The sequence below is a fragment of the Nicotiana sylvestris genome, chromosome 4, assembly GCF_000393655.2.
Source record: "Nicotiana sylvestris chromosome 4, ASM39365v2, whole genome shotgun sequence".
Classification (NCBI taxonomy): domain Eukaryota; kingdom Viridiplantae; phylum Streptophyta; class Magnoliopsida; order Solanales; family Solanaceae; genus Nicotiana; species Nicotiana sylvestris.
The window spans coordinates 65,873,463-65,899,867 of NC_091060.1; the positions used below are offsets into that span (position 1 = coordinate 65,873,463).

At 42.0% G+C, this 26,405-nt stretch overlaps 1 protein-coding gene across 1 annotated transcript; it reads right to left on the minus strand.

Moving 5' to 3' along the window:
• Positions 1-18,472: 18,472 nt before the first annotated feature.
• LOC138889634 (uncharacterized) lies at positions 18,473-21,019 on the minus strand. Its single transcript, XM_070172967.1, has 3 exons — positions 20,857-21,019; positions 19,390-20,057; positions 18,473-18,865 (listed from the first exon to the last, which is right to left on the minus strand). Exons 1-3 carry the CDS (start codon positions 21,017-21,019, stop codon positions 18,473-18,475), a joined length of 1,224 nt encoding a protein of 407 aa, XP_070029068.1.
• Positions 21,020-26,405: the final 5,386 nt, after the last annotated feature.

Here is a 26,405-nt window from a genome sequence, read left to right on the forward strand (position 1 = left end):
CAGTCTATCTTCATTAGCTCTCAACACCTTCACAGACTCTTTGGAGGCCCGTGTCTTCCTCAGTTTCTTGTGCTCCCGAGCAAGCTCCTTGAGAGTCTTGCTATGTGAATCAACTACCTTTGAGAGCACTGCTTGAGTGTCGAGGATCTTCTTTTGGTTGTCAAGTATCTCCTTGAGTGCATCCTCTATCGATTGTGGAACCTGTGATGGCTGAGGTGACGACTGAGACTCTACCACAGTGGTGAGTGTGGACAACTTGGATGAGGCAATCTGCATCCAGTTATTTATGCTAAGAAGCGCCTGGCTCAGTCGGTGAGCAGTAATAGGATGGGCCTGAGAAGATGGAATCCCGTGCCTACTGAGGTGGATGGACCGGTAGGAGTGGCTGTGGATGTGGAAGGACCGGGAGAGATGTCTGTAGAAGTGGAGGTAGGCTCAGCAGGAGCCACTATCACAACTGGCTCTTCAGACTGGCTAGTTTGAGCAGTAGCGGTACCTTTGAAGTTCTTGCTTTTGGGGTTGTCATCCCCCTGCATGCTATACCAGGAAAACGGGGCCCTCGCCTTGACCTTGATGTCATAGGGCCTCTTGTCCACATTCAGGTCCCAGAAGTACATTGTGAGGAAACTAGGGAAATGATAGTTTTGGTCATGCTCCGCGCCCACAACAGTAATGATTCTGGACATAACATTCCCCACGTTGATGGGATACCCTGCCATGATAGAAGCCACTAATATAGCTCGGTGGAGAGGTAAGGTGTTGTCATGAGTGGTAGGGTCTAACCGGCTGCAAACAAAAGTCTCCCATCCCCTTGCTTCAAAGTTCAAGCTCCTTCTCAATATCTTGACTCCAACAGTCAACCGGTCGGGGATGGTACCTGGGATTGCCAGGTACTGTGCTAGCCATGGACGGACCTCCTCGCCCATTTCCATCTTTGCCATGTACAAAGTCTCATCCTCCTCATTGAAGCCCAGGTATTCATTGATCGACTTCCCATCAAACAACACTTTTAAGTTCCGAACCTTGGTCACTTTGGAGCCCTTTTTGATGTGGGCTACATTGCAATAAAATTCCTTGACCAAGTGTTCGTTGGCTTCTACACAGTCATCCATGAAGTGCTCCTAGCCCACTCTAGTCCTAAACTGTCTCTGCACGTTGGGGTTGTGGGGTAGTAGGTCTCTATCTATGAAACTCCTCTCCGGAATCACTTTTCTCACCGGCCACCACTCCCGAAACTTATGGTATGCTACCTCACTTACAAATATATCCTCCCAAGCTTCGGGTTTCCTACTTCTAGCAACGCCTCTCACTTGAGGCACACCCCCTTCTTCTACTTCCTCATCTCCCTGAATATCCTCCTCACCTCCTCCTGCACCTTCCCCGAATAATGAAGCTATAGGGGAGGTGGAGTATTCCCCACTACCGGCTACTGAGCCATCAGACGACCCAGAAGAAACATGTGTTGGTACTTGGCCAGTGGGTGATGGTGGAGGAATGTCTCTCAGTCTATGCCACTCCGGCCAGTCAGGGATGTATTTAGGTATAGAATCCGAAGAAATTTCTCGGGAGGGCTCGTACTCACTCCCCGACATGTTACATGCCCTATCAGCTGCTTTTATGGCCTTTCTCATATTCTTAATGTTTTGCCTCGCTTGGGCAGTGAGTCGTACCATTTTCTGCTTCCTACCCCGGAGGATACACCTCTGGCGGGTTGTTTCGAGTCTTTTCCTCGTTGTTTAACCTTGATTTGCAAGCACAATCATATAAACTTGTTAGTATCATTGTAGTAATTAAGAAGCAATTGAAATTAGTGTTGCAGAATAGGGAAACAGAGTTGCAGAAGTTCATAGAAACTACCCAGTGCAGACCGCACAAAATGGGGTGCGGCCGCATAGGGGCCAGTGCGGACTGCACAAAATGGCCATGCGGTCCGCATAGGGGTCGGTTTCAGAATGCCTACCCTCTGTATCTAGACAGTGCGGACCGCACAAAATGGTAGTGCGGTAGCAGAGGGGTCAGTGCGGACCGCACAAAATGTAGTGCGGCCGCACTGGCCAAAGTTTAGCTTCCCAGAAGTTCTTCAGTGTAGTCCGCACAAAATGGCACCGCGGACCGCACTGGGGCACTGCAGACCGCACAAAAATCACCCCGGTCCGCACAGAGTGCCCAGAAGTGGCACTAAGCTAGGGTTCATGAAAGTTTTCTTTGTAAGTCCAATTTTGCACCTAATAAGTGTTTCTAAGTGACCACCCAGTTCATTAAGCTAACTAATTCAACATGAATCCAAATTTAAACTACTCTAACCTAATCAAGTAAGAAAATACGGGAAGTAGAAGAACTAAAAAGCTAAGAAAAATGAAAATTAAATGAAATTAACAAAATTAAACAAGTAAAAGGAAGATTATGGTACGAGATAGTGAGATGAAATAAAGCTAAGCAATTCCAACAATTAATTACGAGCAGAAGAAGTTTTGAACGGTGTTTTTCCGGCTCTGAGAGTTAAAATTGTGAAAAGAGTAAAAGGAGACCCTCAAGCCCTATTTATAAAAAGGGGTTGGGGCCAAGTCTCATTAACCAGTGCGGACCGCACAAAATGGACCGCGGTCCGCACTGCACTGATTTGTTCAAGCTTGAGAAGGCAACAATCTGTGGTCTGCACAAAATGAACTGCGGTCGCAGAGGTCCACCGCGGACCGCACAAAATGTAGTGTGGCCGCAGTGGCAAACTTCAGAGAGGCTACACTTTACCCTTCACCAATGCGGACCGCACAAAATGTAGTGCGGCCGCACTGGCAACTTCAGAGAATGTGCATTTTTCCACCATGTCTTACACTGCATCAACACAACCCTGCAACATCTCATAACCAGTTAGCCCAAAAATCAATCCTATACTACAAAGAAAATCAAAGGAAATAAGACGAAAAACACATGGGTTGCCTCTCAAGAAGCGTCTGATATAACGTCGCGGCACGACGCAGGTTACCATCACATCATTTGAAATGAAGAAGTGCCACCACGTGGCTGTCATCAATTTTACCAAGATAATGCTTGACCCAGTGCCCATTAACTCTGAAGGCTTCACCATTTTTGTTCTTTAAATCAAGAGCACCAAAAGGGGTCACAAACACAACTTCAAACGGTCCACTCCATTTTGATTTAAGCTTTCCCAGAAACAGACGTAACCGGGAGTTGAACAAGAGAACAAAATCACCTACTTTGAACTCCTTTAAACGAGAATATTTATCATGAAAGTAATTTATCTTATCCTTATATAAGGATGAACTGGAGTAGGCATGGAATCTGAATTCATCAAGTTCATTGAGCTGCTCCACACGAAGATTGGCTGCAATATCCCACTCAAGATTTAGCTTCCTCAAAGCCCACATAGCCTTGTGCTCTAACTCAACCGAGTGATGGCACGCTTTCCCAAACACAAACCGATACAGGTACATACCAATCGGAGTCTTGAAAGCCGTCCTATAAGCCCATAGAGCGTCATCCAACTTCTTCGACTAATCAGTCCTATTTGCATTGACTGTTTTTGACAATATGCTTTTGATTTCCCTGTTGGATACTTCCACTTGACCACTTTCTTGAGGATGATAGGGGGTAGAACTTTGTGATTGACACCGTACTTAGAAAGCAACGTGTCGAAAGTTCTATTGCAAAAGTGAGACCCGCCATCACTAATAACCGCACGAGGAGTACCAAACCTTGTAAAAATGCTTTTCTTGAGAAATGCAACAACACTCCGGGCTTCATTGTTGGGCAAAGCCATGGCTTTAACCCACTTTGAGACATAGTCGACCGCCACAAAAATGTAAGTATAGAGCTAACAAATGGACCTATGAAATCGATGCCCCATACATCAAAGATATCCAATTCAAGAATGGTATTGAGAGGCATCTCATCCCTTCTAGAAATTCCACCAGCTCTTTGGCATTCGTCACACCTCTTCACAAAATCACCCATATCTTTGAACAAGGTTGGCCAATAGAATCCACAACTAAGAACTTTTGAGGCGGTCCTCACCCCACCGTGATGGCCACCATAAGGTGAAGAATGGTAAGCATGTAAGATACTCAATTGTTCTTCCTTCGGGACACATTTACGAATCACACCATTTGTGAAAATCTTGAACAAGTATGGCTCATCCCAATAGAAATCCAAACTATCCCGCTTGAGCTTCTTCCTTTTGGTTAGAAGAGAGCTCACACAAGATTAATCCGGTCACAAGGTAATTGTCAACATCGGCAAACCATGGCATATCATTCATTGACACCGCAAGGAGTTGTTCATCTGGAAATGAATCATTGATATCAAGGCCATCACAAGGCCTCCCCTCTTCCTCCAAATGGGACAAGTGGTCCACCACTTGGTTCTCACTACCTTTCCGGTCCACAATTTCTAGATCAAACTCTTGAAGTAACACCCATCGCATCAATCTTGCCTTGGAGTCTTTCTTTGTCATCAAGTACCTAAGGGCGGCATGATCGGTGTGCACTATGACCTTGGCCCCCATAAGATACGGTCGGAAATTTTTCATTGCAAACACTATGGCCAACAACTCTTTTTCGGTAACCGTGTAGTTACTTTGAGCCTCATTCATGGTCTTGCTTACTTAGTACACCAGATGAAACATCTTGTTAACCTTTTGACCCAAGATAGCCCCAACCGCAACGTCACTTGCGTCACACATGAGCTCGAAAGGCAAGCTCCAATTTGGTGCGGTAATGATTGGGGTAGTGGTCAACTTAAGCTTGAGAAGCTCAAATGCTTGCATACATCCCTCATCGAACACAAACTTTGCATCCTTTTCTAGTAGCTTGCACAAGTGGTTTACCACCTTTGAAAAATCTTTTATAAACCTCCGATAGAATCCCGAGTGCCCAAGAAAACTCCTTACCCCCTTGACGGAAATGGGGGAGGAAGCCTTGAAATCACCTCTATCTTGGCTTTGTCAACTTCAATCCCACACTTTGAAATCTTGTGGCCCAACACTATGCCTTCCTCCACCATAAAGTGGCATTTTTCCCAATTAAGTACGAGATTTGTGTCTTCACATCGGGCTAGAACTCTATCCAAATTTCCCAAACAATCTTCAAATGAATCTCCAACCACACTGAAATCGTCCATGAAGACCTCCAAAATATCTTCCACCATGTTGGTGAAAATAGCCATCATGCATCGTTGGAATGTCGCTGGGGCATTACACAACCCGAACGACATCCGAGAGAAAGCGAAGGTTCCATATAGACAGGTAAAGGTGGTCTTTTCCTGGTCCTCTAGAGCGATTAAGATTTGATTATACCCCGAGTATCCATCCAAAAAGCAATAAAAGGCACGCCCCGAAAGGCGATCAAGCATTTGGTCAAGGAATGGCAATGGGAAGCGATCCTTACGGGTCACCTTGTTCAGCTTCCGGTAGTCCATGCATACCCTCCATCCGGTAACTGTTCGAGTGGGAATAAGTTCATTGTTGTCATTTGTCACCACAGTCATGCCACCCTTTTTTGGTACACATTGCACCGGAGAAGTCCACGAGCTATCGGAAATGGGGTACACAACCCCGACATCCAACTACTTGATAACTTCTTTTTTCACCACCTCTTGCATTGCCTCGTTCAATCTTCTTTGATGCTCCAAGGAAGGTTTTGCATCATCCTCCAAAATAATTTTGTGCATACAGAATGTGGGGCTTATTCCCCGAATGTCAGCCAAAGTCCATCCAATTACGCTTTTTCTCCTTCTAAAGCACCGCCAAAGTGGCCTCAACCTGCATGTTAGTTAGTTAAGAATAAATAATAACCGGTAAAATAGAATTTGAGCCCAAGAACCCATACCTGAGGTGTGGAGGCAGTAGTTTCAATTCCAACACCGGTGGCTCCTCAATTGATGGTTTTGTTGGTGGAGTTTTTTGGTTTTCAAGATCCAAAGACAATTTTTTAGGCTCATAGGAATAAGAGCCCATCCCATGTAAGGCATTCATGCACTCCACTCTGCTTGCATCATCATTGACATCAAGATTTAATAGCACGACCTCAAGGGGGTGCTCCACGTTGATCATAGCACTAGTGTCATCCACAATCACAGCTGTGACAAGGTCTACAAATGAGCACACCTCGGTGCTATTGGGTTGCTTCATAGATTTACAAACATGAAAGATGGCCTTTTCATCTCCCACTCGAAAAATGAGCTCACCCGCTTCAACATCAACCAATGCCTTACCCGTCGCAAGGAAAGGCCTCCCTAGAATGATAAGGACCTTATAGTCCACTTCACAGTCCAAAATCACAAAGTTGTCCGGAAATATAAATTTGTCCACCCGGACAAGCACGTCATCAATAATGCCCAAAGGAATCGATCGATCTGCCATTTGTAACCTCATAGAAGTCGGTCTAGGTTGCCCAATACCCAAAGTTTTGAAACCTGAGTAAGGTATCAGATTGATACTAGCTCCCAAGTCACATAAAGCCTTGGCAAAATCCTCACTCCCAATGGTGCAAGGAATAGTGAAAGCACCAGGATCCTCAAGCTTCGGGGCCATTGAATGCACTATAGCACTAACTTGGTGAGTCATCTTTATAGTTTCACGATCCATAGAACGCTTATTTGTAACCAAGTCTTTCATGAATTTTGCATAGCCCGACATTTGTTCAAGTGCCTCCACCAAAGGCACATTAATAGATAAGCTCTTCATCATATCAATGAACTTTTTAAACTGATTATCATTATTTTGCTTTGCAAGCCTTTGAGGATAAGGTGGAGGTGTCCTTGGCAAAGGTGCCTTAGCTTTAGGCACAACCGGCTCTGGCATGTCAATTATATGTTCCCTAGACGGGTTCACATCATTTGGAGTTTCCACTTCGACTTCTTGAATATCAATCCTCACTTCATTGTTCACATTTTCATCAACCACATCTTCAACTACCAAAGGGACTTCGTCATCTTGCAACTCAACATAATCATCTATGACTTGCTTTTTCTTAGAGGCATTCACATTACCGCCTCTCCCACTTCTTGTTGTAACCGCCATAACATGATTGTTCCCACCCTTTGGGTTCACTACCGTATCACTTGCTAGAGCACCCTTCGGGCGAGTATTCAATGACTGAGAGATTTAGCCTAATTGCACCTCCAAGTTTCGGATAGAGGTGTTATGAGAAGCTAACTGTGCATTAGAATCCGCATTCTTCTTCATTATCTGCTCGAACATCATTTCAATTATACCTATATCATTACTTGAAGAACTAGGACATTGAGATGGAAATGGTGGTGGATTGTTCGGTTGTTGGTACATTAGGGGCCTTTGAAAGCCTTGCCCCCGGTTTCCTTGGTTTCCATTGTTCCATCCTCCTTGATTATTATTGCCACCCAAATATTGTTATTACCATTCTAATTCCCTTGGTTGCCTTGATTGTTGTTCTGATTGCCCCAGTTGTTGTTTTGGTTGTTGTTCCCCCAATTACCACTGTTTTGTTGTTGATTGCCCTAATTGCCTTGAGGTCGCCACTGTTGTTGGTTGGAAGAGTTGCCCCGTTGGCCTTGATAGTTGTTGACATATTGAATCTCTTCACTTTGGTCATCATAACCATCATTTTGAAACTCATCACATGCATCATCATATTGCTCAGAATTCCCTTGGTTTTGTTGTCTTCTCTTGTTGACAAGTATATTAACACCCTCCATAGCATTCACTTGGCGAAGATTTTGGACTTGTTGCAATTGTGCCTTAGCCAATTGATTCATAGTAGTTGTCAACTCCGCTATAGCTTGCCCATGGTCATGTAATTCCTTGTGCAAATGAATAACCATAGGGTCACCTTGAGGCACATTGGCTCTACTTTGCCATGAAGAAGAAGTGTCAGCCATCTCATCAAGTACATCACATGCCTCATCATATGACAACTTCTAAAAGTTGCCCCCGGCAAGTTAGTTTACTATGCATTGATTTGTTGTATTGATGCCCCGGTAGAAAGTTTGTTGGATCATAGCGTCGGTCATATCATTGTTGGGGAATTCTTTCACCATCGTTCTATACCGCTCCCAAATCTCATGCAAAGGTTCCGTGGACTCTTTCTTGAAAGCCAATATCTCATCTCGAAGTGCCTCCATATGCCCGGGTGAAAAAAATTTAGCAATGAATTTATCTGCCAACTCATCCCAAGTTGTGATGGAATGGTTGGGAAGTCTCTCGAGGCAATCTAATGCCTTCCCCCGAAGTGAGAATGGGAAAAGTCTCAACCTAAGAGCATCCTCGGACACATTCGTCTGTTTGCTCCCCCAACATGTATTCACAAACCCCTTGAGATGTTTGTAGGCATTTTGATTCGCAGTGCCCGTGAAGTACCCACGCTGCTCAAGTAAGGTCAACATCACATTGGTTATCTAAAAGTTGCCCGCCCCGATTCTAGGTGGGACAATAGCACTTGCATAACCTTGGTTCGAAAGTATCTGGGAACAACTCTTGGAGGTGGCGGAGGAGGGTCTGGAATATTGTCATTTGGATTAGCATTGCATTGCGGCCTCTACGTTGTCCTTGAGGTACAAGAGGCACCTCATCTTGTTCAACATCATCTTCCTCCTCCCCTGCAATCACATTTCCAAAAGGGTCATTTGCATTGTTCAATGCCATTTTAGTACCTGAGTAGTGACACAAACAAGTAAGTAACAAAGAAGGAAAGAAGAACAATACACAAAACTAACAAAATAGATAGCCAAAAATGTTAGCTCCCCGGCAACAGTGCCAAAAAGTGATCACAACCAACTCCGCACCACTAATATGTAGCGAGAGAGGGTCGCAATAGCTTTTACCCGATTTTGGGTCGGGATCGATATCCACAGAGAGCTAGAATTGGAATTGAGTGTCTATTTAGCCTAGGATTGCGTAGCGTTCCAAATTGCACTTCTCATAATTTTTGGGGTTTTCTGTTATAATTCTACTTTTAACAAACTACAAAATTGTAAATTAAGTTAAGAGTTAAATGCTACGGGTTGTTCAAATATTCTAAAAGCACTAGGGTAGTGGCATCCACCTAGGTGGCCAATTGACGGGTACTTGAAACTAAGGCTCTATTGACATGATTGGGGAGTATGATATAACCGTTGCACTACTTTACCCACTCTACACCTCTCGGTGGTTCAAGTGATTTTGCCCAATTGACTTTCTCAAGACCAATGGGTATGCAAATTTGCTCAAGCAACTTAGGGTTCAAGTCGGGTATTACTCTCTCGAGGTTAACCCTTTAATTGAGACTATCAATTCTCTTGAGTCCATCCCAATTCCTTTTTTGATCAATTTCGGAGACTTAGGCTCTCTTTTTCAAGAAGAGCCCAAGTCAACTTAGCACAAACTAGTATTTGCAACCACTAATTCAGTAATTAAACCATGAAATTAACCCAAATAACAAACACCCATAGTCAATCTAACCCTAAATTGCAACACCCACCAATTTCCCATACTAGAGTTGAGCCACAACCTTAGCTAATGGGTCTAGCTACTCATACTTGAAGAGAAAAGTAGAGAAATTGATGAAGATAAACACATATTAATTAATTGCTAAGTTAAATACAAAGATTCAATGATGAAAACTAAGTAAAAATGCCCAAAATGGCTAAGAAGAGTCGTCTCACGAGCGCAACTACTATATTACAATATCTGATACCCTAAAAATGGAAAAAGGATCTATTTATACTAAGCTGGAAAATCTGGACAAAAATGCCCCTACGGGGTTAGTGCGGACAACACAAAATGGTGTGCGGCCGTACTAGGCTCTTGAACTTGAAAACTTGACTCTCTAAACTCAGGCTCCACGGACCGCACAGAATGGACTGCGGCCGCGGAGGCTTCTAGTGCGGTCCGCACAAACTGGACCGTGGACCACACAGGCTTGAAAGCTCCAACTTCGCCCTCTCTGAACCTTGGCTCTGCGGACCGCACAGAATGGTAGTGCGGCCACATTGCCTTTAGTGCGGACCGCACAAAACCTTCTGCGGCCGCACTGCCTTAATGCCTGAAATATCAGCTCTCTGAATCTCCCTAGTGCGGACCGCACAAAGTGTATTGCGACCGCACTAGGCCTATTTTTCCTGAGTTTGTCTTGTCTTTGGTACTTGTGCAAGTTTGACTCATTTTGAGCTGATCTTTGACATCTTGTCACTTTGTTGATCAAACCTGCAATCAAGCACAACTTATGAGCCTTTTGGGACTATTTTGTATGAATTTATAATCAAAGCATAAGCAAGAAGGGGTATAAAATGCGTCAAAATCCCTAGTTATCAACAGCGTCACGACAACCAAAGCAGAACTTAATTGAATATCCAGCAGTGACCTGGGCCAATGTACATAATCGATACCAGTCAAAGATCAGGGTCGAGGATGATCAACTGGGAACCCCTTCCAGTTCTGTTTATTCTAACAGGCCCCGTAGGCAGAATTCAAAGGGACATCGACAGAGAACCCCGATATCAACTATATAGCGCAGATCATAAAAATAGTAGCCCAGGTCGTAACCCATTCAAAACGATCGAAGGAATGATTGAGGATAGAGCTCCCGAGGGCTCATGAGTAAAAGTGGTTTTGATAAACATGTCGAGCCCACAGAAGCACCACAACTATTAGAATACAACTTCAGCATCGATGCATCGGGTATTGTGTCAGCCATTAGACGGATCAAGGATACTAGATGGCCTAGACCCCTACAGACCGATCCAGCTCAAAGGAACCCTAATCAAATATGCAAATACCATGGCACCCATGGACACAAAACAGAAGACTGTAGATAGCTGAGGGAGGAGGTAGCCCGTTTATTTAGCGAGGGTCACCTTCGAGAATTCTTAAGTGATCGTGCCAAGAATCACTTCAAAAATAGGACTCGAACAGGTAGAACGAGTAGGAAGAGCCACAACATATGATTCATATGATCGTTGGAGGGGTAGATATTCCTCAAGGGCCGGTATTTAGACACACCAAGGTGATGATCACAAGGTAAAAGCGAACTCGAGACTACTCACCGGAAAAAACCTTGTCTTTTAATGACGAGGATACAGAAGGGATCGAACAACCTCACAACGACAAACTGGTAATATCTATCCTTATGAATAAAATTCAAGTTAAACGTGTGTTGATTGATCTAGGTAGCTCAACAAACTTTATTCAATCAAGGGTTGTTGTAAAGACCCGTAAAATTCTTAACCAAAATCTTGATATTTCGTGGTGTCAAGTTGAACAGTACCCTATAGACATAGAGGGAAATATTTCACAGAAGAACGCATTTCTGCGACCCATTATGAGGTCGCATAATCACTCTGCGGGCCGCATAATAGCCGTAGAGTGAAACAGAAAGTTGGCCAATTTTGAGGCTAGTTATGCGGTCCAATTGTGCGATTGCATAATCGCTATGTGGGACGCATGTTGATCGCATATCTGCCTTGAAGTTTTGTGAAGGGAAGTTTTGCGGTGCATTATGCGACCGCAGAACAGATATGCGAACCGCATACCGATCGCATACTCAGTCAGAAAACTTAACTTCCTGAGTCTCTTTCTGCGGTCACTTTGCGGACCGCATAACCATTATGCGTCGCATATGCAACCACAAACCTGTGTCGGGGAACCCATTTTCTTAATTTAAAACACGACCCCCATTTCGTTAAAACACCCCCTTAGGCCATTTTCAGCACATTTTCTCCGATAATTAGAGTAAGAGAGAAGGATAAAAGAGAGAGGAAGGGGTCTCTATCAATTGCTCATCTAATCCTAGCTAAAATATCTTGAAGATTAACAAACAAGGCACCTAGGTCTTCCTTCCAAGAGGTAAGCTTCTATCACCCAAGCTCTCAATTCCATATTGTAGCTAAAATGGATCATTAGTGAGGTAATTCATGGGGATTAGGGTGGTTTACTTGCATGCATGTGATCCTAAGGTATGTGGGGGAGTGATAAAACAAAGATAGGAAAGAATGTGGAATGGGTTGGGGGAATCGTCCACTAAAAAGGGGCCATGAGACTCTAACAAACACATAATGTTTGATATAATGCTCAAGTGAGCTAGGGTTGTGGTCAATTTCCTAATAATGAGTTCAATTGTGCTACATTATTAAATATATTGAAGGTGCTAAAGGTTCCGAAACTTGTCATAGGAATTAGGGAATGACTCAATTAAGGTATGTATGGCTAACCCTGTTCTTCTTAGAATTGAACTCTTAGTTTCCGAATAATTGGCGTGCGTTTCGAGTTGATCATACTAGATTGATTACCTTAATGTGTTGGGTTGAAATATTTATGTTCCGTAATTGTCCTAAGTGTTTACCCTGAAATCATGCTATTTGAAAATGTGATTGTGTTCTCCAAGCTTTTTCCTTCCTATTGTGCGCATGCCTTATATGATAGCACTTATTGACATGGATGATGAAGTTATTTGGACAAATGAAAAGGGAAAGGCTTGAATTATAAAGTGTGTCCAAGTGCCAAGAATCTACTAAATAAATGGGGTTGTTTGTGCCATGTAATGGAAGATGGAAATAAATGTGAATTAAATGAATAATTGAAAGAGGTTATGTCCCAAGTAAGATAGCTTAGTCAATCGGGCCGAGATCGGACGCCATGCTGTACACATGGTGGCATTTATGTTGGATTTTTAATTATCATTGTGAACTTGGATATGTCTCACTTGGGATGCCTTAGCCGATCGGACCGAGACCGGACTCCATGTAAAAAATACAGTGGCATTACGGGTTGTGGCACTTGTCACTAAAGATTATTAACCTAAAGAGATGGAAAGATTTAACCAGAACTATGTGATCCTTAATTGGGTGTTTCCTTGTAATCCTGTGAAGTACTTGTTGATTTTTTTATAACTGCCTCCTATTTGTTCACTATTCATCCTACTAAGATTTGTGTTTGCCTTATATACTAGTACAATTCGACAGTACTAACATTCCTTTTGCCGGGGGCGCTATATCTTTGAATGGATGTAGGTGGTTCCATCGCAGATAGCGCCGATCGCAGATAATGGTGCTCTTTTTCTCTCCTTACAGCAGTCTTAGTGAGCCCCTATTTCTCCTGGGGGTTATGTAGTTCTTCCTTTGTATAAATTTCCATATTTTGAGGTATATTCAGGGCGTTGTTGCCGGCATTGTCATATTGGTCTTTTGTATCCTTAGAGGCTCCGTAGATGTTTATGTAGGTCATGTATGGGTATCGGGGTGGTTGTTGGATCACGTTGTATTTTGAAACTCTTCTCCACTAGATTGTCAACTATATGTACTTTTGGAAAATTAACTATGGCATATTGTGTTTAAGTAAAAATGAACTAGCAACATTTATATATTTATATAATTGATCTCTCCCGTGTTTAACAATTGGTGATGCGTTTCCTTTTTCGTATATTGAATACGTCGGGTAGGAAAGGATGGATAGGCTTGCTCGACCGGGTTCACTCGGTCATGCGTTGGTCGCGCTCCCCGAGGTTCGGCGTGACAGTTGTAGAACAACTCGGTCTCCAAGATCAAATCATGCCCGCAGCCCGAGTACTCAACGACTTCAACATGGCAAGTGAAACCACCAAAGGGGAAATCATTTTGCCGGTAAATGTGGTCAGGATTATCCAGGAAATAAAGTTCCATATGATCGAAGGTGACATAAGGTACAACTGTTTGGAAGGCCTTGGATTCATAACATGAGAGCAGTGCCCTCGATGCTTCATCAAGTCTTGAAATTCCCAACATTAGAAGGAATCAAAATGGTGTACGGTTAACAACCCGCCACCAAAGAAATGTTTGTAATCGATGAAGTAATACTAGTATCGACATTGTCATCAATAAAGGAATTAGAGTCGAAGGTAAAACAAGAAGTCAAATAGCAACCACAGTCACCAGCCTCGGCCTGATCGAAGGAACAGGAAACTTTCGAGGATGATAATTATATGATACCTCACACCTTCATAATCCCCGATGATTCTGATGCAACAAAGTCAATGGTCGAAGAGCTGGAACAAATCGTACTAATCAAGCATCTGCTCGATCGAAAGGTATACCCGGGCACGGGGTTAACTCCTGAGCTCAGGAAAAAACTCGTTCAATTCCTTTTAAATAACATAGATTGTTTTGCTTGGTCCCACCTAGATATGACAGGGATCTCACCTGAGATCACTATGCATTGACTAAGTGTGGACCTAAAGTTTCGCCCAGTAAAGCAAAAGAGAAAACCCCAGTCCGAGGTAAAACATGCATTCATTAAGGACAAGGTAACAAAACTTCTCAATATAGGATCCATTCGGGAGGTAAAATATCCCGAATGGTTAGCAAACATAGTTGTAGTCCCTAAAAAGGGAAACAAACTTAGAATGTGTGTAGACTATAAGGATTTAAACAAGGCATGCCCTAAAGATACTTTTCCTTTGCCGAATATCAATCACATGATCGATGCCACGGTCATGAAATTCTTAGTTTTCTCGATGCCTACTCCAGGTACAATCAAATACAAATGAACGCAGAGGATCAGGAAAAGACTTCATTTATCACTAAATACGACACATATTGCTATAATGTAATCCCATTCAGACTAAAAAATGCTGGTGCTACTTATCAACGCCTAGTAAATCGAATGTTCGAAGAACAAATAGTTAAATCAATGGATGTTTATATTGATGATATAGTAGTTAAGTCCCTGCAAGCAGAGGACCATTTAAAACATGTGTAGGAGACCTTCGACATATTGAGAAAGTACAACATGAAGCTTAACCCGGAGAAATGTGCATTCGGGGTCGGTTCGGGAAAGTTCCTCGGTTTTATGGTATCAAATCAAGGCAATCAAAGACATTACAGTTGTTGATAATGTCGAGGATGTACAAAGGTTAACAGGACGCATAGCCTCCCTGTGTCGATTTATTTTGGGGTCCTCAGATAGGAGCCACCGTTTCTTCTCACTACTAAAGAAAAAGAGCAATTTTGCATGGACCCCGGAATGTCAACAGGCCTTGGAGGAACTCAAACGATACCTGTCGAGCCTACCATAGCTTCACACCCCTAAGACAGACGAACAACTTAACTATTACTTAGCAGTCTCGGAGATAGCGGTAAGTGGGGTCTTAGTTCGAGACTCGAAGTGCAAGGTACAAAATTTCCTATTTATTATGTTAGTCGGATCTTAGGTGAAGCCGAGACCCGGTACCCACACTTAGAGAAATTAGCGCTTGCTTTAATAAGCGCCTCTAGGAAATTAAAACCATATTTTCAATGTCACCCAATTTGTGTTGTAACCACCTACCCCCTTCGCAACATTTTTCACAAGCCAAACTCTTGGGTCGATTGGCCAAATGGGCCGTCGAGATCAGCGGGTACGATATTGAGTATCAACCCCAAACAACCATCAAGTCTCAAATCCTGGCAGATTTCATGGCCGACTTCATGCCAGCCCTCGTACCCGAGGTTGAAAAGGAACTATTATTAAAATCGGGTACATCATCGAGGGTATGTACCCTCTTCACAGACGGCGCTTCGAACGTGAAGGGGTCCGGGCTAGGCATCATTTTGAATCCACCCATAAGTTATACAATTAGACAGTTTATCAAAACTTCAAAATTAACTAACAATGAGGCCGAGTATGAGGCCATGATTGTAGGTCTCGAGCTAGCTAAGATCTTGGGAGCGGAGGTCATCGAAGCCAATTGCGACTCCCAACTTGTGGTAAATCAAGTCAATAGAACTTTCGAGGCTGGAAAAGATCGAATGCAGAGGTACTTGGACAAACTACAAATGTCTCTACATCGATTTAAAGAATGGACCCTGCAGCACGTACCTCGAGAACAAAATAATGAGGCCAATGCCCTTGCAAATTTGGGGTCGTCGATCGAAGATGATGAGATTAACTCGGGGACTGTCGTGCAACTTTCAAGGTCAATAATCGAAGAAGGACACGCTAAAATAATCTCCATAAGTCTAACTTGGGATTGGAGGAATAAGTGCATCGAATACCTAAATAATGGGAAGCTAGCATCGGATCCTAAAGAATTAAGGACTCTAAGCACGAAGGTCGCATGGTTCACATTGGCCGAGGATGGAACACTGTATAGGAGAATGTTCGATGGACTGTTAGCAAAATTTTTAGGACCAGGAGACACCGACAATTTTCTACGCGAAATTCATGAGGGCACTTGCGGAAATTATTCCGGTGCAGAGTCATTGGTTCACAGAGTCATCAGAGTAGGATACTATTGGGCCGATAAGGAAAAGGACACTAATGAATTTGTTCGAAAGTGCGACAAATATCAAAGGTATGCATCGATGATCCACCAGTCTGAAGAGTAACTTCACTCAGTCCTATCCCTATGTCCGTTCATGAAATGGGGGATAGATATCGTTGGCCCTCTACCATCGGCCCCAGGTAAAGCTAAATTCATTTTATTTATGACTGACTATTTCTCTAAGTAGGTTGAAGCACATGCCTTCGAGAAAGCTAGAGAAAAAGAAGTCATAGACTTTATCTTGGACCATATTATATGCCGATTCGAAATGCCTGCCGAGATAGCATGCGACAATGGAAAACAATTAGTCGGCAGCAAAGCGACAAAATTTTTTGAAGACCACAAAATAAAAAGGATCCTATCAACCCCATATCATCCTAGTGGGAACGGACAAGCCGAATCGACAAACAAGACCGTCATCAAAAATTCTGAAGAAAAGATTTAATGAAGCTAAAGGAAAATGGAGAGAAATATTGCCCGAGGTCATTTGGGCGTATCAAACAACGTCGAAATCCATTACGAGGGAAACACCATTCTCTTTGGTCTAAGGTGCCGAAGCTCTGATCCTAGTCGAAGTTGGGGAACCTAGCTTCAGGTTTTGGTATGCAACAGAAGAGTCAAGGCTATAAATATGAGCCTCGAATTGCTAGATGAAATACGGGAAGCCGCCTTGTTCGAATGGCCGCATAGAAATAGCGGATCAAAAGGTATTACAACCGTAGAGCCAATCTTCGACACTTTAAAATCGGGAACTTAGTTCTGAGAAAGGTCACCCTCAATACTCGAGATCCAAATAAAAGAAAACTTGGCCCGAACTAGGATGGACCGAATCAGGTCCTCGATATCATCAGAAAGGGATCTTATAAACATGGCACATGGACGACGAGTAATTACCAAACAATTGGAACGTGTCACTCCTCAAATGATATTACTATTGAGGTATGACCTTCCCCATTCTCGTTCTAACCATTTGCAGGTGTTCAATCGAAGATGTCAAAGGATTCTTCATCACAAAGTCCTTAGGTTTGAAAGCACGTGTTGTACTCTTTTTCCCTTAGACCGGTTTTTTTCTCAAGTGGGTTTTTTCGGCAAGGTTTTAAACGAGGCAACCATTGTTCATGCTAACTTAGAGCAATTCAACAGTATCCGAGGCTTCCTTACAATTAATCTCGAATACTGGGGGGATCACCCTCGGATGTCGACTTTGTTACAAGGAAGATACTTCGCATCAGCAGGGTCTCGATAGGTAAAACTTTGTAAGGGCCAAACGGTCAAATGAAACGAGCCCATGTAGATTACTCGAGCCCTAAAGTCAAACATGTACGCATGTATAATCTATTGAGAGAAGTATTTTTTCTTACCAAATATTTCATGCCTTAGAGAAATTTTTACTTTACAATTCATACTTTTGGTATGTTGTGAAAACAGTCTTAAGGGCCGATCACAACTGAAGTTCAAACAACTTACCCCGTACTCGGGGACTGCCATCCGAAAATTCGATGTAATCGAACTACTAAAATCTCGAGATCATAAGACCTTAAAAAGGCAACCCTCGTTTTTATAGGCCACGGCCACCCCACTCGGGGACAGACACTTCGAACAAGTTTGAAGTGTAATCGGGAAATAAGCCCAAGGGGCAAACCCCAAGGTAAAGGCTACGACCAAAATAACACGGTTCGGAGACGTCCAAATTCCGTAATAAAACAGGCCTTCTAATATCTTCACAAAATCGGTTAAAAGGGCTACCCTCGGTAAAATTATAAAGGGTTTCGATAACATCAACCCTCGAAAACCCTAAAGGGTACCGGATTGTTCGAACCCTAAAGGGTTATAAAGGCATAACAAATTTCTATATAGTTAACTTTTTTGAGCCGAAAAGGAAAAAACCATTGTTTCAAGGCCATACCAGCCTAATTCAAAAGGCCTAAGGGCCATGTTATTATTGAGCTCGAGGGATCATCCCCACTTAATTACGACCTAAAGGTTATCCTACTTTGAGTTTGAGCAGTTACTCACTTGATTATAAAGACTACACTAGCCAGACCTCGATCCAATTGCCTAAGCTTCGAACTTGTGAGCAAAATTTTCATAAGGCATGAATGAAACAAAAGGAAGAAATTGAAACGAAATCAAGTCAGAGAGAAAAGAGGTTGTCTTTTATATATAAAGATATTTATAAAGACCGATCAGAGCCCTACACAAAAGATCAAAAAAGAAAAATCCTAAGGTTCCTAATTATTCTCAAGAGCAGCTCCCTCTCCATCGTGGCCGTCCCCACTCTCGGAGCCGCTCTTGCTTCCGGCATTATCATCATTGTCGGAGGAGGTCAATTCTTTGGCATCATCTTCAAGCTCTTTGGCTTTCCTTATATCGTCAGTAAGACCGAAACCTCGAGCATGGATCTCCTTGAGAGTTTCCCTCCGAGATTGGCACTTGGCGAGCTCGGCAATCCAAAAAGCTCGATTTTCAGTGGCCTCGACAGATTCTCTTACTTGGGCTTGAGAAGCTTCAGCATCAGACTGGTCGACGGCCACGATCGCCTCCACGCCAGCCTTTGCTTTTTCTGCCTCAGATTTAAACTTTGCAAGTTCGGCGGCCAACCGAGCCTTGAGCTCCTCTATTTTCTTTGCTTGAGCTGAGCTTTACTCTTTCATGCCTTGAAGCTGATTTTGGCCGATGACAGTGGGGCTTTAGTAGCATCTTTCTTTGAGACGAGGCGGTCCATGTTTTGTTTCCACCCCAAGGTCTCCGCCCTCATCATGTTAACCTCCTCACGGAGCTATTCGATCTTTTTGGCCTTCTGATGAACTTGTAAGATCGAAGTATTAGTCATTGTCCCCGAACAAATACATTGATCTTCTAAGATTTTCATTACCTGCTCAATCAAGTCTGTCTGCTCTTTATGAGCCGAGGCTAATTCGGCCTGGAGGCCCTTGGTCCTTCTTTTTGCCCGTAGAGAAGTTTGAGGGAATTTCTCTCCTTCGTGAGCCTTTGAAGATCGGCCTCACATCAGCTCAGCTCTGTTTGGGGATTTGAAAAACGTCTCCTTATAAAGTGCCAAGGCCTATGCGGAAAGAAGAAGGAAAATTAGACAAGAAAAGAAGAAATAAATACAAGTGCGATGTCATCGAAGGGAATTGAGACTTACCCGACTCAAGGCTTGTTCAGTCTCATCGAAGAGACTCGATGCTTCAATCAGGTCGGCAACATCTTCGACCCCGATAAAACATCCATGGAAGAGGTCCTCCCCTCTATGGGCTCCTTCCACATCGGGGGTCCCCATGGCTTGGGCTTCCTGAATTGCCTCCTCAGAAAATGTAGGGAGGGTTAGCGAATATCCAATTATTATTGCCCCAATCGAGTCACTTGGGGCGTTCACTTCATTTCGAAGGGCCTCGGAGCCGGCCCCTTCAGGCATACCCACTGATTGCTCATTTCGGCAGGAGGCATCTTCAGTCTCCAACGACTCGGGGACTTTGCTTGAGCCCTCTTCCAAGACCTCCTCGATTCGAGGCTGAATATCTTCAACCCTCACCGACTCAGCAGCCTTTGGGGCCTCGGTGTTTTTCTTCACTCGGGCAACCAGTTTGGAGTCGTCGTCTTCATCTTCTTCTTCTTCCTCTCTTAGTCGCTGAGCTACCTTAGTAGGCAAAGGGACGGTATCTTTCTTCGGCTTACAAGCCTTACTTTTCTTGGGCTTTGGATCCTTGGAGGTCGAGACCCTTTTTCTCTTTTTATCCTTCGCTGGTTTCGGGGCCAGGGGCGAAACCTCCTCCTCCCTGGATGGGGGCCTCATGACAGCATCTTGTCCGAGGACTGTACGAAAGCAAATCAAGTGAGTATAAAAAGAAACATTTTAGCGAAAATCATCAAATACGTGAAAAGGGGCTTACCATGATTTTTGGCCTCCCATCGGCCCCTTGCCAAATCACGCCATGAGCGCTCAACATACGAAGATGTCAAAGCCAAGTCCCGAACCCAACTCTTGAGGTTAGGAATTGCACCGGGTATCCAAGAGATCGCTACATCATAGAAAGGGATGTCGATGAGAAGAACAAAGGAAACAAAACAATAAATGGAAGCTATATGTGGGATTGTACTTACGCTTCATATTCCATTTCTCGGGGAAATCGCATCTTCTCGGCCGGAATTAGGTCGGAAGTCTTCACTCGAACAAACCGGCCCATCCACCCTTGATCCTTGTCCTCATCTATGCTCGAGAACAGAACCTTGGTGGCCCGATGCTGAAGTCTTATTAACTCGCCTCGATAGAGACGGGGGCTATACAACCTGATGAGATGGTCGAGGGTGAAAGACATCCCTTCGACTTTTCTCGCAAAGAATCAGAGCAGAATAATAATCCGCCAAAAAGAGGGATGTATTTGACCTAGGGTTATTTGATATTGGCAGCAAAAATCGACAATGACGGGATCGAGAGGGCCCAGCGTGAAAGGGTAAGTGTAAACACTTAGAAATCCTTCCACATGGGTAGTGATGTCTTCTTGAGGGGCCGAAATCACCACCTCTTTGTCTTCCCAATGGCAGTCTTCCTTTATCTGCTTAATGTCGCTCTCAGTTATCGAGCATATATATCTCGACATTGGCTCGCATTGACCAAGGACCGACGAAGTTTTCTCGACCTTGAAGTCAGAAGTAAGGACACCCCCCCACTCGGGAACACACTCCTCAGGGCACGGCTCCACTGGTGTTTTATCGCCGGCCGTCCACGATGAAGAAGCGTTTTCCTTTTGAGGAATAGTTTTTGACGTTTTTGCCATTTTTGTGTGAGTTTAAAGAGATAGGGAGATGATAGGATTTGGTGTTTGAAAGGGGATTAACAACAAACCCTGGAGATTTTGAAGAGAGGAAGCTCTTAAGAGATGTAACAACTTAAGAGAATAGAAGAAAGTGAAAGTAAAGATTGAATCAATCAAAGAAGGGGCCTATTTAAGGGATTCACGGTGACGGTTCAAAGGCACTGGTGGCCGACCACCAACTGATGCTCATTAATGACTTGGGGAACTGTACCGATGGGATGTTTCAGTCACTTCCGTCGCTTACGTCACGAGGATGACATCATGACAGGTCGAGGTACAAAATCGAAGGTTCAATTCGTTTATTCTCATTACCTTCCAAAAAAATGAGGGGACTATCTGTATATGGTTAAAACTGGGCCTACCCGATTTTACTATTTGATCGAGACCAGGGAGTTGCATCGAAGGTCGGCCCACAGTGGATCAGACCAAAGTACGAGGATAAGGTACTGAGTTTGAGAATTGAGGTGCCTGTCGAGATCGAGGCCAGTAGTGATCGAGACCAAATAGGGCAGACTTCGAGGAAAGCGCAATAACAGAAAAGTGAGATAACCATAACTGGCCGAAGATCATGACAAAAATCTCGGAACATATCAAATCAAAGGCGGTTGATAGGCTAATCATGGGATTTACTAATTGTACCATAGATAGGATTCCTCTACTATATAAATAGAGTTCTAATCTTTGTAAGGACCTTACATTGACACATATCAAAGCAATACAATACTTTCTATCTAGCTTATATTCTTGTTCATCAGTTTGCTTATTTCTTAACTAGTCGGTACTGATCAGTTCGAGGGCACTCAAGCTCGAGGGCTGAATTATATTTCAACACTGGTTTGCTTTATCTCGTTGTTATTTTCTGTTATTAATCTTTATATTCATCAATTGGTATTAGGTGAAATCACGTGTCCTTATAACCACATTATAAATTTAATTGTTATCAAATTTTTAAGGTAAACAATAGGTTTCTTAATGCCTAACCAATGTCTAAAATCCCAATTAAGGGCGTGTACAGTGTACTGAGGTAAGGTTTATTTTGTATGTCCTAAGGCAAATATTGGACCTACAGTCCGATGGAGCATACCACATGCACAAGTTTGAGACATTATCTTTTATTCTTTTTAAATATTTAGTTATGACATTATGACATATTTTTGCTTTAGAATTTGGAATTCAGTGACTAATCTATGTACGTACATAAACATATTTAGATACTTAATTTAATTTTGGAAAAATACATAAGTATTCCCTGACCTATACCTGGATTTCCAACTACACACTTTATCTTTGCGGGAATCCTATTACCCTCTAAACTATTTTTAAATGGAATAAATATCACCCTAAAACTAGACAACCAAACTCTTGACAAGTGGTGAAGTACACGCGATGCCATATGTATTTTTAATATTTTTTTATTCTTTCTTCTTTTTCTTATCCTTTTTCTTATTTCTTATTATTCTCAATTTTTTGGCTATTTCATTCTCTTTCTTTTAGTTTTGGTCACCGGCGGCATAAAATGGTAGTCGTCGGAATTTCAAGAACACCATTTTTTCCGGCGACAGATTTTTATCCCGATCTGAGTATATTTTGCTTTGCTTATGAATAGATCTTTTTTAGAGTTTAATTTGTGTGTGAAAAGGATAGAAAAATAAAAAATAAAAATAGAATAAATGGAAGAAAAACGGTAAGATAAAGTCGTCGGTGAATGAATATCCGCCGGAATTAGAGAAGAAACGAAAAAAGAAGTAAAAGAAAAAGACAAAGAAAAAGGAAAAGGAAAAGGGAAAAAAAGTAAGAAAAAATGGTAAAAAAGCAAAAAGAAAATCTGAAAATCGTTTTTTCTTGCTTCTAGGAGAGTGAAATACACACACTCTGCCACGTCAACTTTAAGGGTGCAAATAATTCTACTTTAAAATAGTTTAGGGGGTAATAGGATTCTCGCAAAAAAAAAGTGTGTAGTTGGAAATCCGAGTATAGGTCAGGGGGGTACTTATGCATTTTCCCTTTAATTTTTTCAACATCAAAAACATGTTTAGATACTTAATTTAATTTTTCAACATCTTTTTGTAATTTTTTCTGAATTTCTTCATTGTTTCATTCATTTTGTATATTGTCTCATACTTTGCTATTTTTAAACTTCTTTATTTTAACTTTTATACGATACTAAAAGATAGCTCGATGCACTAAGTTCTTGCTATATATGTTGGTCAAGGAAGGATCAGACCACATTGACATATTATACGCAATATTATCTTGCATTTCTACAAGAGGATGTATTTATGATTTGAATATATGACCTCATAATCATATAGCGACAACTTTTATATGTGCACAAGACTCCTTTTAATAGATAAAGCTTAGAGCTTATGCTTTAGTACTAATCTTGTGATAAGCAAATGGCGTCACTCCACATTGGTTTTGAAACGATGTGTTCAACCTTACCATATCAAGTTTTTATTAGCATACTATAAGAGGTTGTGCAGCTGGTTTAATCTAATCGACTAAATTAAACTTATAACATTAATGTTGTTTAGTTCAAAAAATTCTCCTCCAATAATCAATCTAAAACTTGATCTCTCTGTACTAAAATTGTATGCCTTAATTTTGCATAATTGTTATTTAAACTACGGAAAAGGGCCAAAAGTATCCCTATCGTATGGTAAATGGTTTATAAAAGCCCCCCGTCCATCTATCCGTCTGAAAAATATATAGAACGTTATTTCTAATTTCAAATTTACCCCCGCGACTAACGAAATTCCATGTCATCTCATTAACTGATGTGGCCTTATTTCATTTTTCCACGTAGATCAGTGGGGCTAACATTATCTTTGGGTATTTTCTTACTCATTAAACCGATCCAACCCATTTCTTTTACCTATGGGTCAATCTTTTAACCCTAAACCCACATTTTTTACTCGTCTTCTTCCCCAATTTAGAACATAGGTCATCAGTTCCCCTATTCCCCTTTCGTCTTCCCCATAATTTCTCTTTTACAACTAATTAAATCTTGTCTTTTTTCCTTTGAAATATCTGAAAATTCTGTCTATTCTGATTTGTCGCGTTTTTGTGATTGTGATTTAACTGCAAATCATTTTGTGGCTAAGACTCAATTGAACGGTAGTCGTCGATTCTACAAATGTCCTCATTTTGACGAGGCCTCTTCATGTGGTTTGTGGGAATGGCGGGATGAAGAGATGCCACCACATGTGACGATGCTAATCCATAACTTGAATACTTCACTGAAGTCAGTTGGAGTTGAAAGAAATTATCTGAAGAAGATGGTGACTAACTTGGAAGTTGTTATTTCTGCTGAAAGACTGAAAATGGAGAAAATAATGGAAGAGGTCGACGGAATTAATTCAGCAAAATTACAGAAGATTGCTAGGATGGAGGCTCAACTACAAAATATGAAGTTGTTTATTGTGTTTTCTTGTATTGTCTTTGTGTTATTACTAGTTTTCACGATGATGTAGTGTAGTTATGTTATGGTGTAGTTATGTTATGATGCAGAAGTTTGAAATTTATGTATTATGTTTTGATGAAGTTTGAAGCTAAACCCCCAAAATTGAAATATGAAGTTTGCAGATGTTTATGTATTAGGTTCTGATTTTTTCCTTTTTCTGCATTTGTAATGTTTATGTATTATGTTTCCTTTTGTAATTCTGCATTTGTAATAGTTCTCTTTTGGTATGAAATGAAGTTTGTTACCATTCTCTTCACTCTCATACAACATTTAAATTCTGCATTTGTAAAGGTGCACATGCACAGACAATCACAATAACGAATAGAAATCTCTTATAGATAGACAAGATAGACAAGAAGAACATTGCCATTAATCGAGTAGTAAATTTACATTGTTTCAAGATTTAAGCCCAACAAAGTATTTCTATTATACAAGTAAATGTGTGATCCAAAAACCTGTACCGTTGTCACAACATTTACTTGTCAAAAAAAACCTAGAACATAAACAAACAATATGTACTCGAACAGTCATGCAAAAAAAGGATTTTAATGTATATTACATTCATCATTTCTTGCTACATTACTCCCCCTTGCCCCTACCCTTGCCTCTTCTAGCTTTAAGTTTGCCAATCTTTTTCTCTTTCACACCCAACAATTGAGCTGTTGTCATTACTTCCTTCCCCTTCCAGGTAGTTTTCTTTGGGGAGTATGGCAGTTTTGTTGGTTGTGAGCTACTAGTGTGATCACCTGTGAATGGTATCTTCCTAGTGCTAGAATTTTGTTGATTCCTACGCTGAAGTCTAGTCTTAATATCAGAGACAACCTTAGGCCTCAAAACTGGGTTAGCTTCTGCACCAAATTCTGCTTGAATAAGCCTTCTTCTGGTCTGAATACTTTGACTTGGCATCTTAGTTGCCTGGGTGTCATGACAGAATTGTTGACTTGGCTGCTGAGTGTTTTAACTGGATTGATGACTTGGCTGCTGAGTGTCATGATTGGATGGATGAGTTGGCTACTGAGTGTTCTAACTGGATTGATGACTTGGCTGCTGAGTGTCATGACTGGATGGCTTAGTTGGCTGCTGAGTGTTCTGACTAGAATGTTGGTCTTGTGCTTTAAAACCTGGAGTAGGGACCATAAAAAATTCTGATTCTTGGTCTTCACTTGTCTGAGTGTGGTCTTGCACTTTCTTTGACTATAACTATAATCAAATATACATGTTATCTTGTGAGTAAAAAAACAGATTGTGAGTACAAACAATAGATCGAAAGAATACCTTGTTGGCTAATGGACAACTTCTTTTATTATGATTTGACTGGCCACAAAAACTGCAAGTCATCTGAAGACCCTTCCTAGATGTTGACCATTGTCCTTGCATTTTCCTAGCTTCATCCTTCTCTCTTGACCTTTTCACTTTTAAGTTTACCAACCATCTTTGCTAGTGGTGGTGGATCCATGGCTTGGTGCGGCTCAACTTTCCAGAATCTTTCACCTCTAACATGTTGCAGTTTGTGCTGAGACACCAACTGCCAGGCTTGTTTGGAATACCACCAGTGAATCCCAAGTGTTGAGTCTTGTTTCTTATATAAATATGCCCTGATAGCATGAGCACAAGGGATTCCAAACAAGTTTCAAAGCCTGCATGTGCACCTTTGTTGCTCCAAAATCACTGTGTGCTTGTCTTCACCTTCACTTATTTTAAAACCCCTCTCTACATTAAAATTTTCCTTGCACTTTGAAGTCATCTCCCTATAATCATTGTATAACTCCATTGCATATGGGTTGTATTCACCTCTCCAACTGTTAACTTCTTCTACTCTATCCTTTAGTTGATTCATCACCTTCAATAGTTAATCAATAACATAGTAAATCAATAGTTAATCAA

What these genes read in the sequence shown, in the direction of transcription:
- LOC138889634 (XM_070172967.1), bottom strand. Translation starts at nt 21,019, where the DNA reads ATGGCAAAAACGTCAAAAACTATTCCTCAAAAGGAAAACGCTTCTTCA. An exon ending in GAAAACTTCGTCGGTCCTTG is followed by an intron (nt 20,058 to 20,856) that starts GTCAATGCGAGC and finishes GCTTTCGTACAG; the next exon opens with TCCTCGGACAAGATGCTGTC. An exon ending in CTGAACAAGCCTTGAGTCGG is followed by an intron (nt 18,866 to 19,389) that starts GTAAGTCTCAAT and finishes GCTCAAGCAAAG; the next exon opens with AAAATAGAGGAGCTCAAGGC.